This window comes from Schistocerca piceifrons, chromosome 1, assembly GCF_021461385.2.
Source record: "Schistocerca piceifrons isolate TAMUIC-IGC-003096 chromosome 1, iqSchPice1.1, whole genome shotgun sequence".
Classification (NCBI taxonomy): Eukaryota; Metazoa; Arthropoda; class Insecta; order Orthoptera; family Acrididae; genus Schistocerca; species Schistocerca piceifrons.
In genome coordinates this window covers 277,904,063-277,922,420 of record NC_060138.1, presented here as the reverse complement: position 1 = coordinate 277,922,420, position 18,358 = coordinate 277,904,063, and the positions used below count along the sequence as shown (strand labels likewise).

The following is an 18,358-nucleotide window of genomic DNA, read 5'->3' as shown; positions in this document are numbered from 1 at the left end:
CTTTTTCATCTTCCTTTTAAGTGTCCTGTTGATCTGTGTTTCACTGTAGCCATTTTGGTGGAAGACTTCCCTCAGGTGTTGCAGCTTGGATGGTGGGCTGTCTTTGTTGCAGATGGCATGCGCCCTATATACCAGGCTGGTCAGTACTGTTTGTTTTTGTGCTGGATGGTGGCAGCTTGTGTGTGTCTTCTTCCTATGTACTGCATGGCCTAGTAAACCATCTGTCTTCTTCTTAATTGGTATGTCAAGGAAGGGGAGGCATCCATTTTTTCCATTTCCATCGTAAATTTGATATTCAGATGGATGTTGTTGAGGTGCTCCAGAAACTCATCTAGTGCCTGTTTGCCATGTCTCCACACGACAAAAGAAACAAAAAACAACAAAAATGTATGATAGCTACAATTTTGGTGTACATCACAAGTGTTTGGTTCATTTCATACTGAATACACACTCAATAATATTAAAAACAGTGTTTTTATTTTGTCCACAGAGTCTTCTGCATCGATAAAAATATTGTCCACTTTAATAGCTAATTTTGCCAATGTCTCAACAATGGAACAGTCTATAGCTTTTGTACTAATAGAGGAAATTTTTCAGAACAGTTTTTCTTTTATTTCTCAGTCAGGGTGTCACATTAATGTTAAAAAAAGTTTGAGAAATAAAATAATAAAGTTTTGGCAGGTAATGAGTTAATAAAGCAAACACCCTACCACAAGCTTCACAACACACTCTAGCGAGAATCTGCAATCTTAGACAGCACATGGTGTTATGAACCAACCTTTGCATGGATGCATATAAACAGTTCGGGTTGCTAAACCATTTTATCAATGATCACTGAGTCACAATCAGAGAAGTTGCTGAGATGTTGGCAAATCAGCTGACTCATGCCATGAAATTTTTTCAGGTGTTTTGGGGCACCAAAAGTGTGACGGCAAAATTTGTTTCAGAATTGTTGAATTTTGAACAAAAACAGCAGAAAATTCAAGTTGTTTAAGAGTCACTAAACAAAGTCAAGAACAATGCAGAACTACTTGAAACATATCGCAACAGGTGATGAAACTTGGGTTTACAGGTATGATGTTGAAACTAAGACTGAGGGAAGTAGTGCTGCAGTTAGCACACTGGACTCTCATTCAAAAGGATGACAGTTCAAATTCCCACCCATCCAGCCACAAAATGGTTTTCTGTGATTTCCCTAAACTGCAAAAAAGCTCAAAAGTGTGGTCAAAGTAAAGGCTATGTTCACTGTTGCAAAATGTACCATAAGTTATTGCCAGAAGTTTGAATGATCAATAAGAGGTAGGGGAGACTGGGGTATTTCCAGTAAGGAGGTAGTCCTGGTAGGTTGACTTTCAGCTGTTATTTCCATCTGGAAGAGCTCTGGTTGGTGCTGTACTCTTCACAGCAGTATGGTGAATTAATGTTTATAGGGACACCATTACTGAGTCATCTGTTGTGCAGTTGTGCTTGGAAAATGTTTTAATGTGCTTCTGCTCTAATTTTCGTCAGTTTTCCAGCAACTGTAAGTTCCACTTGTTTCAGCATTTCTTCACTACATCACATTCCATGACTACTAGTATTTAATAATGTTTAGTTTACTGTATTATGCAAATATTTTAGACAATACTTTATAATCTCTAAAAACGATGTTTTCTTTCTTAGCAAAATGGGTAGGCATGGTAGGTAGCAATAGGGTAATGGCAGTAGCTACCGACATTCCACAACATGTAATTAAATGTTTATTCTCAATAGAAATAAGAGAATGCCTTATTTGAATTATCCACATTGGCCTTGTTACAGATGCCAAGAACATGGAAAAGGACCATGAATTGAGGAAGTTGGTCCAAAGAAGCCCTTAAAAATGTGTTGAATTTTATTGTCAGCCCTTAAAAATGTGTTGAATTTTATTGTCAGAGGTAATTCCATTAGTGCAACAAGCAGATTGTTCAACATCCCATTAACACTCTACAAGAGCATAGGAAGGAAATTAATGCCACTTTCACTCAAGAACTGGAAGAACCACTTACCAATAGACACAGGGTTTCTCAAAATGATTGCTTGGCAGGAAATAACTCGTTTGATGACTTTTTGAAAACAAATCCAACCATAATCAATAGAAGACCTCAATGAATTACTGTTAACAGAATCACTGAATTCTAGTATGATGCTGTGAAGAAATATTTTGGAAACTTCAAAAAAGTTTTTTCTGCAAGTGAATACATACCAGATCACATCTACAGTACAGATGAAACTGATATCACAACAGTGCAAGACCTCAGAACAATAGCTGCCACTAAAGTGACCAACTGGAATACAGGAAAATTAGTTACTGTAATATGTACTATGAATGCAGCAGGAAGTTTTATTCTTGCAATTTTTATTTATCCCAATAAAAGGATGAGCCTCTGCTAAAAAAAGATGCCCCACCTTACGCTCTTTACAAATACTCACCAACAGGTTGCACTAATAAAGAGTTGTTCTTTACTTGGTTGAAGCACTTTGTCCATCACTCCAAAGCAGGCCTCAAAAACCCTGAATTGTTGATACTGGACACTTACAACAGCCAAACAACTTCACAGTCCTATAAATTATGTAAAAGTAATGGGGTTACTAATGGTCTCCATACCACCCCACTGTTCGCATAGGATGCAGCCTCTGGATGTAACTTTCTACTCAACTATGAAAGGAGCTTTTAAAAAGGAATGTGATCTATACATCAAAATGCATAAGCTTGTATGGATCACCCTGCAATATTTAACTGGTCTTTTTAATCAGACTTATGTTATAACTTCAATTTGAACAAATATATTTCAAGGAAGACGCAATACCTGAGAGTCACAGATCAAGTAAACAGAGTAAGACGTGTGTACACTTTAACAGACAAATCAAAACTGAGCCCGAGTCTAGCGGCCGCTGGCTGGCTGGTCGTTTAGGTGGCACTGCTGCTGCATGGCTGGCAGACAGCGCTGCATGTAGAGGACACGCGTAGTGTCCCCAATGATAACGATTCAAGATTACAGGAGACATGGGGGTCGAATCTGCTGGGGCCCCGTGCACCAATCTGCCCACTGTGGCAAGTCCGGTTGTTATAACGGGAGACGTGGGTGATGTGTCCGTGTCCATAGGAGAAGGAGGCGAGTAGAGTTGCTCCGACAGATGATGGTCATCTGGTTCCTGCATGGGCACGTCTCCTGGTGGCGTCAGTTCTTGTGCTGGCACTGATATGATGGTGGGTGGACTATGTTGTGAGTAATGAGAGATTCCAGTATCCTGAGCATCAGGTAGAGCCAAAGGTGGTGTAGCGGCATCCGAAACAGGTGTTGCCAGCACACAAGGCCGAAGCTGGTCTGAATGATGGACTGCAACACCCGCGTCCGTCTGGCTTTCATACAGGCGTTGGCCACAGTGTCGTAAGATGCAGTCAGGACTCCATTTTGGCCGCCTGCCATATCCCCGTACCCATACAAGGACATCGGCGGTGAACGGGCCAAGCGATGGCACCCGAGGCCATGAGGTGGAAGGCCGCAGAAGATGAAGTAGCGTGCGGGGCTGTCAACCATGTAAGAGCTCAGCCGAGCTGTGGTCGCCCATGGGGGTGAAACGGTAAGAAGCCAGAAATTAGAGAAGCGCATCATCAGCAGCAGAAGAAGTCAGGAGTTTCCTCATCTGAGCCTTAAATGTGCGGACCAGTCGTTCCGCCTCACCGTTTGACTGTGGATGGAATGGAGGGGCCGTGACATGCATGAAGCCGTGATGGGCACAAAAATCAGCAAAATCGGAAGAGGCAAATTGCAGACCATTATCAGTAACAAGAGTAGAGGGAAGGCCTTCCAAAGAGAAAATGCGAGCTAGAGCATTGGTGGTTGCCATGGTGGTAGGCGACGTGCAACGGACAATGAAAGGAATGTTAGAGTAGGCATCAATAACGAGAAGCCAATAAGTACCTAAAAAAGGTCTCACGAAGTCAGCATGAATATGCTCCCAGGGCTTCTCAGGCAAAGGCCACAGTGACAAAGATAACTTCGGGGTGGCGGCCTGTGATGCACAAGGGCCGCAGGCAGTAACCATATGTGCGATATCAGAGTCGATGCCGGGCCAGTACACATGACGGCGCGCCAGAGATTTTGTGCGAGAGACACCCCAGTGCCCTTGGTGCAGGTACCACAACACGCGGTGAAGCATTTTCAGTGGAAAGGAGGATAACACCATCCCTAGCCGTGAGGCGGTAATGCAAAGCATAGTAGTTCCACAACGGATCAGGAGTCAACCCCGAATGGCAGTCATTGGTATTGATAGAGGCCGAAAGGAGTGTTAAGGACCAGCTTTACTTCTGCCAGTATCTCGTCTCTTACCTTTCAAACTTTACAGAAGCTCTAATGCGAACCTTGCAGAACTAGCACTCCTGAAAGAAAGGATTCTGCGGAGACATGGCTTAACCACAGCCTGGGGGATGTTTCCAGAATGAGGTTTTCACTCTGCAGTGGAGTGTGTGCTGATATGAAACTCCCTGGCAGATTAAAAGTGTGTGCCCAACCGAGACTCGAACTCGGGACCTTTGCCTTTCGCGGGCAAGTGTTCTACCATCTGAGCTACCGAAGCATAACTCATGCCCGGCCCTCACAGCTTTACTTCTGCCAGTATCTCGTCTCCTACCTTCCAAACTTTACAGAAGCTCTCCTGCAAACCTTGCAGAACTAGCACTCCTGAAAGAAAGGATACTGCGGAGACATGGCTTAGCCACAGCCTGGGGGATGTTTCCAGAATGAGATTTTCACTCTGCAGTGGAGTGTGCGCTGATATGAAACTTCCTGGCAGATTAAAACTGTGTACCTGACCAAGACTCGAACTCGGGACCTTTGCCTTTCGCGGGCAAGTGCTCTACCGTCTGAGCTACCGAAGCATGACTCACGCCTGGTCCTCACAGGTTTACTTCTGCCAGTATTTTGTCTCCTACCTTTCAAACTTTACAGAAGCTCTAATGCGAACCTTGCAGAACTAGCACTCCTGAAAGAAAGGATACTGCAGAGACATGGCTTAGCCACAGCCTGGATGATGTTTCCAGAATGAGGTTTTCACTCTGCAGTGGAGTGTGTGCTGATATGAAACTTCCTGGCAGTTTAAAAGTGTGTGCCTGACCGAGACTCGAACTCGGGACCTTTGCCTTTCGCGGGCAAGTGCTCTACCATCTGAGCTACCGAAGCACGACTCACGCCTGGTCCTCACAGCTTTACTTCTGCCAGTATTTCGTCTCCTACCTTTCAAACTTTACAGAAGCTCTAATGTGAACCTTGCAGAACTAGCACTCCTGAAAGAAAGGATACTGCAGAGACATGGCTTAGCCACAGCCTGGATGATGTTTCCAGAATGAGGTTTTCACTCTGCAGTGGAGTGTGTGCTGATATGAAACTTCCTGGCACTTTAAAAGTGTGTGCCCGACCGAGACTCGAACTCGAGACCTTTGCCTTTCGCGGGCACGTGCTCTACCATCTGAGCTACCGAAGCATGACTCACGCCCGGTCCTCACAACTTTACTTCTGCCAGTATCTCGTCTCCTACCTTCCAAGCTTTACAGAAGCTCTCCTGCAAACCTTGCAGAACTAGCACTCCTGTGGCTAAGCCATGTCTCTGCAGTATCCTTTCTTTCAGGAGTGCTAGTTCTGTAAGGTTTCCAGGAGAGCTTCATTAAAGTTTGGAAGGTAGGAGACGAGATACTGGCAGAAGTAAAGCTGTGAGGACCGGGCGTGAGTCGTGCTATGGTAGCTCAGATGGTAGGGCACTTGCCTGCGAAAGGCAAAGGTCCCGAGTTCGAGTCTCGGTCGGGCACACAGTTTTAATCTGCCAGGAAGTTTCATATCAGCGCACACTCCGCTGCAGAGTAAAAATCTCATTCTGGAGAGACTACGTTGTTACTAGTTTTACTGTAGAATATCTGACTTACCTGATGAAGCCACAATCTCAACCCTGCTTGCACCACTATCAACATTAAGTACTCAAAGATGTTCTTCATGATTTGGAAATGATGAAAATTGGACAGGGCCAAATCAGGACCATATGGAGGATCTTTAATGACAGTGAACCCCCAGGTGTTGGATTGTTGCATATGCTGCTATGCTTGTGTGTCATCTTGCATTATCATGCCAAAGGAGAGGCTGCTCCATGTGGTAGGATGAACTCTTCGAAGCTGAAACTCAATTAAAGCACACTGCTTCTCACATACTGACACACACACTATCCAGTTACAACCTGTCAAAAGGCTGAATAAACCACCTTTTGCAGCACAGGCAGCTGCAAGACATGCAGGATGACATTCAATAAGGTACTGGAAGGTACTGACAGGTATGGACAGGTATGTGGAGTCATGATGACTCCAGTGCTGTGAACACTGGTCCAGGTTTCTTGGTTGAGGAGCAGTGGTGCATACAGCCAGACAAAGGTGATCCCACAGGTACTTGACTGAGTTTAAATTCAGGGAGTTTGGTGGCCAGGGGAGTATGGTAAACTTATCCTGGTAATCTTCAAACCAAATACGTACACTGCAAGCTGTGTAACATGTTGCACTGCCCTGCTGGTAGATGCCATCACACTGGTGAAAAACAAATTGCATGTTGGGATGGACATTGTCCCCCAGGATAGATGCTATACTTGTGTTGATCCAGTGCACCATCCAGAATGACGAGATCACTCAGGGAATGCCACCAAAACATTCCTCAGATCATAGCTGTTGCAGGGTATTTGCTTTCAGGCATTTCACACCATAGAAACGAATGGCCATCTGTCTCATGATGCATAAAATGTGATTAATCAAAAAAGGCAACCTGCTGCCACTCAGTGGACATCCAGTTGTGGTATCAGCATGCAAATTCCAGCCTTCATCACTGATGAACAGCAGTCTGCATGGGTGCATGAACCAGGCACCTGTTGTGGAGACCCATACACAGCAATGTTTGCTGAATGGTCATTGAGGAGACACTGTTGATAGACCCTTGTTTCATATGGGTAGTCAGTTACTCAACAGTTGCATGTCTATTTGCCTGTATATGTCTTGGCAGCAATTGTTCATCTCTGTCATCAATGGACCATGGTGCACCACTGTTCCCTTGGTGGCAGTTTTGGATGGTGTAATTTTGCCATTCATGGAATACCACTGCCATGAACCATGTAGCTTATGGAAACCAATATCGACAGTAAATCGATGACCGAAAATTGAGTAAAGAGAAAATGTTACAATCACCAGTAACATTAACTCCAATCAATACCAAGGAATAAATCAAAAATTGTCTTAAACATAACATGCACGTCAGGACTGTCTCTCTGGTGCCCTTACCTTTCTGAATGCCAAACTTATCGTCATTAAACAGATCCTCAATTTTCTTTTCCTTTCTTCTCTATATCATTCCACCGTCCAGTCATATTAATGTGACCATCTGGCGAAAGCCTGAATAACTACCTTTTGCAGCAAGGACCACTCTAAGATGTGCAGGAAGAGAGTCAATAAAGTACTGGAATGTACTGATGTGGATGTGGAGCCATACTGTCTCCACTGCCTTAGATAGCTGTGCTAAATTTCTTGTTTGTGGATCAATGGCTCGAACTGCCAGTGTGATCCCACAGTTTCTTGACTGGATTAAATCCAGGGAGTTTGAGGGCTAGGGGTGTACGGTAAATTCATCCTGGTGCTCTTTGAGCTATGCATGTACACTGCAAGCTGAGTGAAACTTTGCTACGTCCTGATGATAGACATCATGCTGAGAGAAAAAAAAAAAAAAAATAAAAGACTCTTGTAGGGGTGGACATGGTCCCAAAGGCTGGATGCACACTTGTGTCAATCCATTATGCCTTCCAGGATTATGAGATCATCCATGGAATGCTCTCTGGCCGAGACCCTTTTGATGATTATTGCAGGGCAGTAAGTTGTTCAACAGTTGCAGGTCTATTTGCGTGCAAGTATCTCCACAGCCATCATACAACCCTATCATCTATAGCCTGTGGTGCACCGTAGTTGCCTCAGTGTCAGTGGTAGCGCCATTTTGTCATGCAAGGTATACCTTAACCATGGCAGTATGCGAACAGTTTACAAACTTAACCATTTTGGAAATGCTTTCGCCCTTGGCCCAAAAGGCAACGAAGGCCAGTGGTCACATTAAACTGACTGGAACATGTATTTATAGCAACTTTTATGAACAAGTTGATGGTGTGATAGTTCTCACACTTATCTGCCCTGTCTCTTTTTGGGTTTGTGTGGATGATATTTTTTTCCAAAAATCTGTCAGTATGTCTCCAGACTCACAGACCATCCGCAATAGTCATTTGGTTACCTTTTCCCCTCAATGATTTCAGAAATTCCAAAGAAATGTTGTCTATCCATTCTGCCTTTTTGATCGCAAGTCTTTCAAAGCTCTATTAAACTTGTACTCTACTACCGGATTCCCAAGTCTATCATATCAGCTCCCATTTCTACCTCAATCACATCATCAGACTAGTCCTCCCTCTTGTAGAGACCTTCAATGTACTCTTTCCACCTATCCGCTCTTTCCTCCATCTTTAACAATGGAATTCCCATTGCATTCTTAATACTGACACTCTTGCTTCTGATTTTAGCAGAGGTTATTTTGACCTTTTCTGTACACTGAATCAATACTTTTGATGATCATTACTTTTTCGAGTTCTTCACATTTTTCTTCAGCAATTTGCCTTGGCCTTCCTGCATTTTCTGTTTATTTCATTCCTTAGTGACTAATATTTTTGTATTTCTGAATTTCCATGAACATTTTTATACTTCCATCTATTGTCGATCAGTTGGCGTGTTTCTTATGTTATCCAAGGTTTCTTCACAGTTCTCAGCCTTAAACTCATATTTGTCTGTCCCACTTCTATAATTGCCGGTTTTAGAGATTTTCATTCCTATTCAACTGAACTGTTTACTGTAGTACTCATTACTGGGGTATGTATAGTCTCAATGAGTTTCAAACGCACCTCATCATTCCTCATACTTCAGTATCCCACTTCTTTGCATCCTGATTCTTCCATGTGAAACTGATAAACTGCAACCTAGTCTTCATCATCATGAAATTGTAACCCAAGTCTATACCTGCTCCTGGATATGCTTTACAGTTCATTATCTGACCCTGGTATCTCTCTGTCTGACCATGATGTAATCCATCTGGCATCTTCCCCTGTCTTCAGGCTATTTCCAAATGCACTCCTGTTCTTCTGATTTTTCAACACTGTATTCACTATTACAAGCTGAAATTTATTGCAGAACTCATGTAGTCTTTCTTCTCTCACATTATCACACAACACATTTCCCTACTACTGCATTTCAATCCCCCATGACATTAGATTACCATCTCCTTTTATATACTGAATTTCCCATTCAATACCATCATATACTTTCCCTAACTCTTCATCGTCTGTTAGTGACATCAGCATGTATTCTTGATCTATTGTTGTTGGCATCAATTTGCTGTCTATTCTGATAGGAACAACCATATTACTGAACAGTTCACAGTAATTCACTCTCTGCTCTACTTTCCTATTCACAAGCAATTCTACTCCCATTATACCATTTTCTGGTGCTGTTGAAATTACACGATATTCATCTGACCAAAATGTCTTATCTTCTTTCCATTTCACTTCACTTCACTGACTGCCACTAGATCTAGATTGTGAGTTTCCATTTCCCTTTTGAGATTTTTTGGCTTCCCTGACAGGTCCAAACTTCTGACATTCCATGCTACATTTCCTTTCCATTCATTATTTTCAGGCCTTAACACCTGATAAATGTAAATGCTGCCATCTGATTATGCCAACCAGATTTGATTACTTTGTGTAGTCAATGCCACCTGATAACATTAAGCCTGGTGCTGGGCCACTGTGATGATGATGAGTGTGGTGTGGCAACATTTCTTCTCAGAGTCTCCACACACAGGTATATCCATTGTGATATTGTGTGCAGATCTGGAAATCGCCTGAAAGCACAACATGGTGTCACTCTTGTGTCCAGTGTTGCTGTTGGATGCACCAGTGATTTGCGCCTCTCTCTACTGCTGCACCTATGAAGCTACAACAATGGTCGCTGTAATGAGAATCCATAGTGCTCCAAACGTGCTTCCACTTTCAACTGTCTTTCTGTAAACAAGACCATGGCCTGCTTCAAGGTAAGGCTGCATGATCCTGCACAGTGCAGCAAACAATCTGTCTGTCCTCTTCAGTGCTGCTTGTGTAAGGTCATTGAGATGTAACATGACAGTAAGTATGGCCCTCCTGAAGCCACTGATATTTACATGACAGTTGTCGGATCCCGAACAATGCAACCAGCAATATCACAGAATGATAAACAGCAGTCTTGATAGGTCACACTCCTGATGCAGCCTATTTCCAATGATCAGGTTAGATGTTTCTCCTTCTTGCATGAAGCACAACATGATCCTTTCAGCACTAGATTCTAAATTGATTTCTGAGTAACTCACTGTGGAATCTTTCCTTATGTAGTACACTATGTGTCATTCTGATGTTTGTTGCATGCTACCTCCAAGGTGTTGCATTTTTAGTGACCATCAGTGTAAAAGTCAAATGTGCAGATAGTCAGTATGTTGCAATATTTCCCAGTGAGAAAGTGTATCAAAATTGATAACTGACATATTCCCAACCAGAGTGAGAGATAGCAGCTATGATTCATGAGATGTGCAAAGAAATAAGCAGCCATGACAACTAAAGTGGTTTGATCTGATGCTAAATGACTGAAGGCATAACGATGTATTATGCAGCAAACTGACCTGGATGGGGTCTGTTGTGAGGAGGGTGACATGATGACCCCGAGCGACAAGTGCCATTGCAATGGCTTGGATTGGTGTCTGGTGGCTGATGGATGGTGTGGGCATTACAGCAAGCACACGCGCTCCTTCGACACTGCTCCAGGTGCCCATTACTATCCACACCCACAGACACGCCAGCCACCGCGGATCTACTGCCATTTCACACCTGAAAATAATGAACAACACTTGTAAGCACCATTCTAAATTAATAAAAGGCTAATTCATCTGTTGTGTTCAACCTATGTCGTGTTCAGCATCACATCATATTGACATCGTCAACAGGTCAGAGACAAACCTACTGCTGAACGTTCAGTAATTTGACAATAATATGGAAACACCAAGAGAAATATATGCTTGAATATATATCCAGATGCTGGCCACATCTGCACGTTACACTTGCATTTGACCACGAACAGCACCTGTGCAATGTTGTCAGTGTGTTGCAAGTGTCAGCCGTGGTCAGAAGAGTGTTCTATGTATAGGGTGGTGCACAATAAGTCACCCGATTGAATTTTGATCTTACAAGTATACTATTGGGGCAATAGCTTTCAAATTGTGCACTGAACTTCGTGCAGTTCATGGAAATTACGCCAGATGTTGTTACGGGTTCATCACTTCCGTCATGAGTTCGCCATTTCAGTTTGCCGCGATGGCGGACAAACGACAGTTGACAGTCGTGCAAAAGATGAAGATTGTGTTACTGTTCAAGGCGAAAAACAGCATTACATTGACACAAAAAAGGTTTCATGATCATTTCGGCACACGGTGGGCTCCCAGCCCAGAGATGGTATGCAGATTACATCAAAAATTTGAAGGTACTGCATCTGTTTTGGAGTGTCAGCAGCCACATGCACATACCGTATGTTCACCACAAAACATTGAAGCAGTTCGAGTGGCTTTGACTTGTAGTCTGAGTAAATCGTCAAGAAAAGCCAGTGTCGAGTTGAGAATTTCACGCCGATCTGTACAAAGAATTATTCAGTCCGACCTCCTCTTGTATCCTTACAAGATGACTGTGGTGAATAAGTTTACTATGAGAGATAAGGAGTGGAGACTGCAGTTTACAAGGTGGGTAATCGAGCAAGACCAAGAGGCAGTGCTACACAACACATGGTTTTCTGAGGAAGCTTGTTTTTACGTGAATGGTATTGTGAACATACAGAACGTTTGATTCTGGGCACGTGAACCTCCGTGAATAATCCACATGAAAGACACCTATGGGGAGAATGTGTGTATGGGTTGCAATGTCAAGCCACGGAATCATCGGTCCATTCTTCTTCGATGTTACAGTAACCTGTGAACGCTATTTACACATGCTGCGAAACCAGTTCTTTCCTCAACTCATGGCCTCATGTCTTCCGCTGGAGACACAATGGTTCATGCAGAATAAAGCAAGCCCCCATCCTGCCAACGTTGTGCTTCATTTCCTACACGAAAGAATTGGCCTTAGGGTATTGTCAAACAGATATCCTGAACGTTATGCAGGAGGAGGAATGTGGCTGCCCCACAGCCTGGACATTAACCCATGTGACTTCTTCCTTTGGGGGTTCCTTAAAGAGAAGGTGTACCACAGGAAACCCGAAAGTGCAGTGCAATTAGGGCCGCGGCATTCCAGAAGATTTGTGTCGGAGAGTCGTCACAAATGCATGTGTGCGACTTGAGGAAGTTGTAAACCAAAATGGCAGTCATATTGAACATGTGATTCATTAGGCTTCATTCTTTACTTCTACATCAATAAATTACAAATCTTGTCAACAACAAATGTGTTATTCATGAAACAAATCACGTGACTTATCGTGGACCACCCTGTAGTTGTGAGTGCATTATTTTGGAGCTTAGTTAATTCGAATGTGTGCAAATTGTTGGTGGGTGTTTGGTGTTTAAAGGGGTACAGTATGAAGATTTACACTGAGGTGACAAAAATAATGGGATAGAAATGTACAGATACACAGATGGTGACAGCATTGCGTACAGAAGGTATAAAAGGGCAGTGCTTTGCCAGTGCTGTCATTTGTACTCACGTGATTCGTGTGAAAAGATTTCTGACGTCACTATGTCCGCACGACGGGAATTAACTGACTTTGAACATGGAATGGTAGTAGGAGCTAGATGCATGGGACATTTAATTTCAGAAATCATTAGGGAATTCAATAGTCTGAGATCCACAGCGTCAAGAGTGTGCCGAGAATACCAAATTTCAGGCATTACCACTCACCATGGACTACGCAGCGGCCGCCAGCCTTCACTTACCGACAGTGAGTTGTCAGTACTAACAGACAAGTAACATTGCGAAAAATAACCGCAGAAATTAATGTGGGGTGTATGACGAACGTATCTATGAGAACAGTGCGGCGAAATTTGGCGCTAATGGGCTATGGCAGTAAACGACAGACATTTGCTGACAGCACAACATTGTCTGCAGTGCTTCTCCTGGGCCCATGACCATGTGGGTTGGACACTAGACAACTGGAAAACTGGGGCGTGGTCAGATGAGTCCAGATTCCAGTTGGTAAAAGCTGATGGTAGGACTTGAGTGTGGCGCAGACCCTACAAAGCTATGGACCCAAGTTGGCAACAAGGCATTGTGCAAGTTGGTGGTGACTCTACAGTGGTTTGGGCTGTGTTCACATGGAAATAAGCTGGGTCCTAGTTATGTTTAGCTCTTTGGAGACTATTTGCAATGATTCATATACTTCATGTTCCCAAAAAAACGATGGAATTTTTATGGATGCGAATGCACCATGTCACCAGGCCACAATCGTTCACGATTGGTTTGAAGAACATTCTGGGCTTTTCGACCAAATGATTTAGTCACCCAGAGAGCCCAATATAAATCCAATTGCGTATTTACAGGAGTTAATCGTCAGTTGAGTTGCACACAAAATGGTGCACCAGCAACACCTTCGAAATTATAGAAGGCTACAGAGAGAGCATCACTCAATATTTCTGCAGGGGATTTCCAGCGATTTGTTGAGTATGTGGCAAGTTGACTTGCTGCATTACACCTACTATACTAGGGCGTATCCCATGACTTTTGTTATATACCTACTATACTATGAGGTATCCCATGACTTTTGTTGCCTCAGTATATGCCACCGTGAAGGACGGTCACTGAAGAGGATTGAGACAAAAAAGTAAGACATCAAATAGCAATGAATGTCACTGCAGAACTGTACAACGCACTCGCGAACCCTGTCAGCCCCAAAACAACACTATGGAAGCTCCATAACATCAGACCTGCAGGACAAGCAGGAATTCCAAAACCACTCATCAGTGATGCAAATGCTCATAACACGGGATTGTGATACCAAAGCTATAAAACCTGATCTATGGAGCAATGGAAGGATGTCATTTGGTCAGACAAATCTTGTTTCACACTGTTCCAACTTCTGGTCGAATTTGCATCCTAAGGGTGAAATACGGTGTGGGTTCAGTGATGATTCAGGCAGTCATATTATTGTATTCCACGGGCTCTTCGACTACACTGGAAGGTTGCATTACTGTCAAGGATTATGTGGCCAATTTCGCTGCTCAGGTCCGTCCCACAGTATGATATGTGTTCACCAATGGTGATCTCCCCCAACCATCACAGTCATCAGATCTCAATAATACTGAGCCTTTCTGGTGTACTTTGGAGGAAAGGTTGCATGATCACTGTACACTTCCAACATTTTTATTTTAACTTGTCATTTTTCTCAGGAAGAATGGTATAAGTTTCCCTTGAAAACCATACAGGATCTTCATTTATTCATTCCGAAATGACTGGAAGCCGTTTTGTATGCCAACAATTATCCTAAACTGTATTTGGCATAGTAATGTATGGTGTTTTTGGTGTTTCCATATTTGTGTCCAAACCCTATGCGTAAAGCCCCTTCCCTAAGATAACGAAAACTTACACATGCATCACGTCGTCCCAGCACTGGCCAGTCAACTGGACCGTGGACACCCCTTGCTGGCTCACTGTTGCTGTAGCTGGTCTTTTAAGTTATTGACCAACTGCTGTCATGGGTGGATTTGCTCTCATTATGCTTTTGTACATTCAAAAGTACACATCTTCAATCATTCGTTTGTGTGTACGAACAGTTTGTGCCTTGGCCAAAAAATATACTTTGTTTTTAACTAAGTTAATAAAAACTTTGTAAAGTGGCAAAATATTTTTAAACTGCAATTTCTGATAATCACTTGTCTGTAATATAGTAACACAGCATCATTGAGGTGATTCAATGTACGCCGAAAGTATTGTAACAGAGTATGGACTTACTGAAGTTCAATAATTCCAGAATAGTCAATATTGTACAGATATTTAAATTTCGGGAGAATGGTAGCAATTTTTCGTTTAGTCATTCAGTATAAATATCATGATGAAGTGGAAATAGAAAATTTATAAGCGCCCTCAAAGTTTGAAAGCTACTCTTGACTTAACTGAAATACCACGTAAGTACAGTACCTATTTTTGCGCAGTTAATGAATTGTGGCTGTTATGTACAGTAGTACAAAGTTTGTTTACAAAGTTAAGCAAAGAAGCGTTATATTTACGGCACCAGTGACCTCTCAAAACTTTGATTAACACCAAAAATAAAAAGAAAGCAGAATTGTTGATGCAAATGCCTTACTTTCCAATGCATTTTCTGGGTGTTGTAAGTAATAAAACACACACACACACACTAGATGTGCTTTTAGGAATGCACTTAGCACACTACAGTGGTAATAAAACGATCAACGGTTGCCAAGATGAGCTGCCATGTCAGCTCACATCTGATTTCTATGTAAAAAAAAAAAAAAAAAAAAAAATAGCTCAATAGCAGTTCAACAGTAGTTTCTCTTATTCGTTTACCTTCTACACATTTTTATTAGCGTGTTTGACGCCCTCAAATGATTTCTACCAGAAATCCATTTTATACTCGAGACTTGTGGGACCATGTTCCCTTCGTTAATGTTTCTTATATGTTGTATTTACCAAATAAATTTGGCGCTCTTCATAAAGGTAGCAGAATGGATACCCCCTTCCACAGAATGTAGTTGTCGTATTTAGGTGGTGTGTTTGCATGCTGTAATTGTCTAGTTGCAGGGCAGTTGAGACTGAAACACAAATAATATTGGCTGCGCCATGAGCAACAGTTAACAGTTATTTATTAAAGAATGTACACAGTTGATATTCAACTGTAATGTGACGAAAAGACTAGGCATTGAAGCAGTGGCGGATCCCCCCAATTACTGGGCCGCCCGCGTTGCCACCAGCGTCATCTTCGCCAGTCAGCGCGCACGCAATTCGTTCGTTTCTTTCGTCAGTTGGTTGGTTGGTTTGTGGGATTAAAGGGACCAGACTGCAACGGTCATCGGTCCCTCTTTCGTCAGTTGACTCGACTGAATCGAGTAGTTGTACTTCGCTATGTAGCATGCGCGTCCGCGTCATCGTATTTTATACGTTTCTGTCTGTCACATACTGATCGACTTAATGGCTTAGATCTGTTGAACACTAACCCTGACATTGATTGTCCTATTGACGATGTAAACAACCAACTTTCCAGGAATAATAGGCGCATAGAATTCATCATTTAAGGAAGAGAACCACAATTGTAACTTTTTTGTATCATAAGATGGCATTGTCTTGTATATGTGTATAATCAGTTTAAATAAAACTTTCTTAAACTTTGCATGTGAGTTAATCATTTTTTATTACGGTAAAAGTAAAGGTAGCTCAAGGTATCTTTCCCGCTCCCCTCCTTGAGGTTTTCCTGTATCCGCCACTGCATTGAAGTAAGAGTTTTGAACACTAGTCTAACATAACTCAGTGAATGACGACTACCTAATCCAACAGTAGTCCAGTCAGGACTGTTGTTGGTGTCAGTTTGGACGTGGGAGTTTGAAAAGTCCGTGCAAGGTCCGAGAGATGGCACCACCAGCGTGTACCGAGGTCATGATCAGTTATAGCATCTTTTGAAAGAACGCACACCAAGTTTCAGACACATTGGTCTATTTCTTTGTGTTTGGCATTCGTGTGAATCAAGGAAGTCGAGTGATTGTCAAAAAATGGACGAAAAAGACTTTTGTGTGGTGATTAAACATTACTTTATGAAAGGCAAAACGCCTCAGGAGACTAAAGAGAAGACTGACAAACATTACAGTGACTCTGCACCTTCGATTAGAACAGTTTATAAGTGCTTTCAAATTTTTCGGAGTGGCCATATGGGCACAAGTGATGCTGAACGTTCTGGACGCCCTGTGGAGGTTAAAATCCGTGATATGGTGATGGATGACAGAAGAGTTAAGACACGTGAGATTGCTAGAGCTATGGGCATCTCGAATGAATGGGTACATAATATTTTGCATAAAGATTTGGACATGAGAAAGCTATCCACAAGATGGGTTCCACGACTGCTCATGCTAGACCAAAAACGGAGTCGTGTGAAGTGTTGCAAGGATGGTTTGCAGCTGTTCAGGAAGAATCCACAGGACTTTAAAGATCGTTTCATCACTGTAGATGACACATGGATACATAACTATACTCCCGAGACCAAACAACAATCTAAACAATTGGTTACCAAGGGAGAATCTGCACCAAAAAGGCGAAGAGCATTCCTTCGTCTGGAAAGGTTAAGGCAACTGTCTTTTGCGATTCACAAGGGGTAATCCTCATCGACTATCTGGAAGAGGGTAAAACTATTACAGGTGCATATTATTCATCGTTATTGGACCGTTTTAAAAACGAGCCGCAAGAAAAACGCCGGCGCTTGGACCGCAAAAAGTCCTTTTCCATCACGACAATGCACCAGCGCACACCTCAGCAGTTGTGGTCGCAAAATTAATGGAAAAAGGATTCCAACTCATTACATATCCCCCCCATTCTCCATACTTGGCTCTCTCGGACTGCTATTTGTTCCACAATTTGAAGAAATGGCTGGCGAGACAAAGATTTTATTCAAAGTAGGAGATGATTGCAGCCATTAATAGATATTTTGCAGACTTGGACAATTCCTATTATTCAGAAGGGATCAACAAATTAGAACAGCATTGGACGAAGTGTATAAGTCTAAAAGGAGACTATGCCGAAAAATAAAAAATGTTTATCCCAAACATGTAAGTAGTTTTTATTTTTGCATGGAGTTTTCAAACACCCCTTGTAAGTTAGGACTTGGCAAAAAGATGAAAACTGCAACACTTGGCACTGACTGAAGATAGCAGCTGGGGATAACTGCAACAACTACGGAAACTGCTGGATAACTCTGCAACTGTTGTGATAACTGGTGGAGCAGGGGTACATGGCCACATAAGACTATTGATTTGCGAACCATTTGGTGGATGCAAGAAGCAACCTTTGGTATCATTGCCATCTGTGGAGTCAGACCTAACTATCAGCTGAAGAATCGAACTATTTGTAAGTCGTGTGCCAGAAGCATAACGTTGTTCCTGTTATGTGCATCATGAACGTGGCGATCACAACAGTAGCGCCACACTGGAGACTGCCAGGCGTGTGGCACCCCTGTGCATATTATTGTGTACTGCATCAAGCAGCAAACAGACAGTTTCTATGAGCTCTTGGGCTA

At 42.6% G+C, this 18,358-nt stretch overlaps 1 protein-coding gene across 1 annotated transcript in view; it reads right to left on the bottom strand.

Annotated features, from left to right (window-relative positions):
• The window catches only part of LOC124711413 (UDP-glucosyltransferase 2-like), a 113,981-nt gene that overhangs the window by 67,530 nt on the left and 28,093 nt on the right, over positions 1-18,358 (bottom strand). Inside the window, exon 4 of the mRNA XM_047241511.1 lies at positions 10,776-10,980. Within this exon, the coding sequence (XP_047097467.1) occupies positions 10,776-10,980 (205 nt within the window). The remainder of the gene's footprint in view (positions 1-10,775; positions 10,981-18,358) is intronic.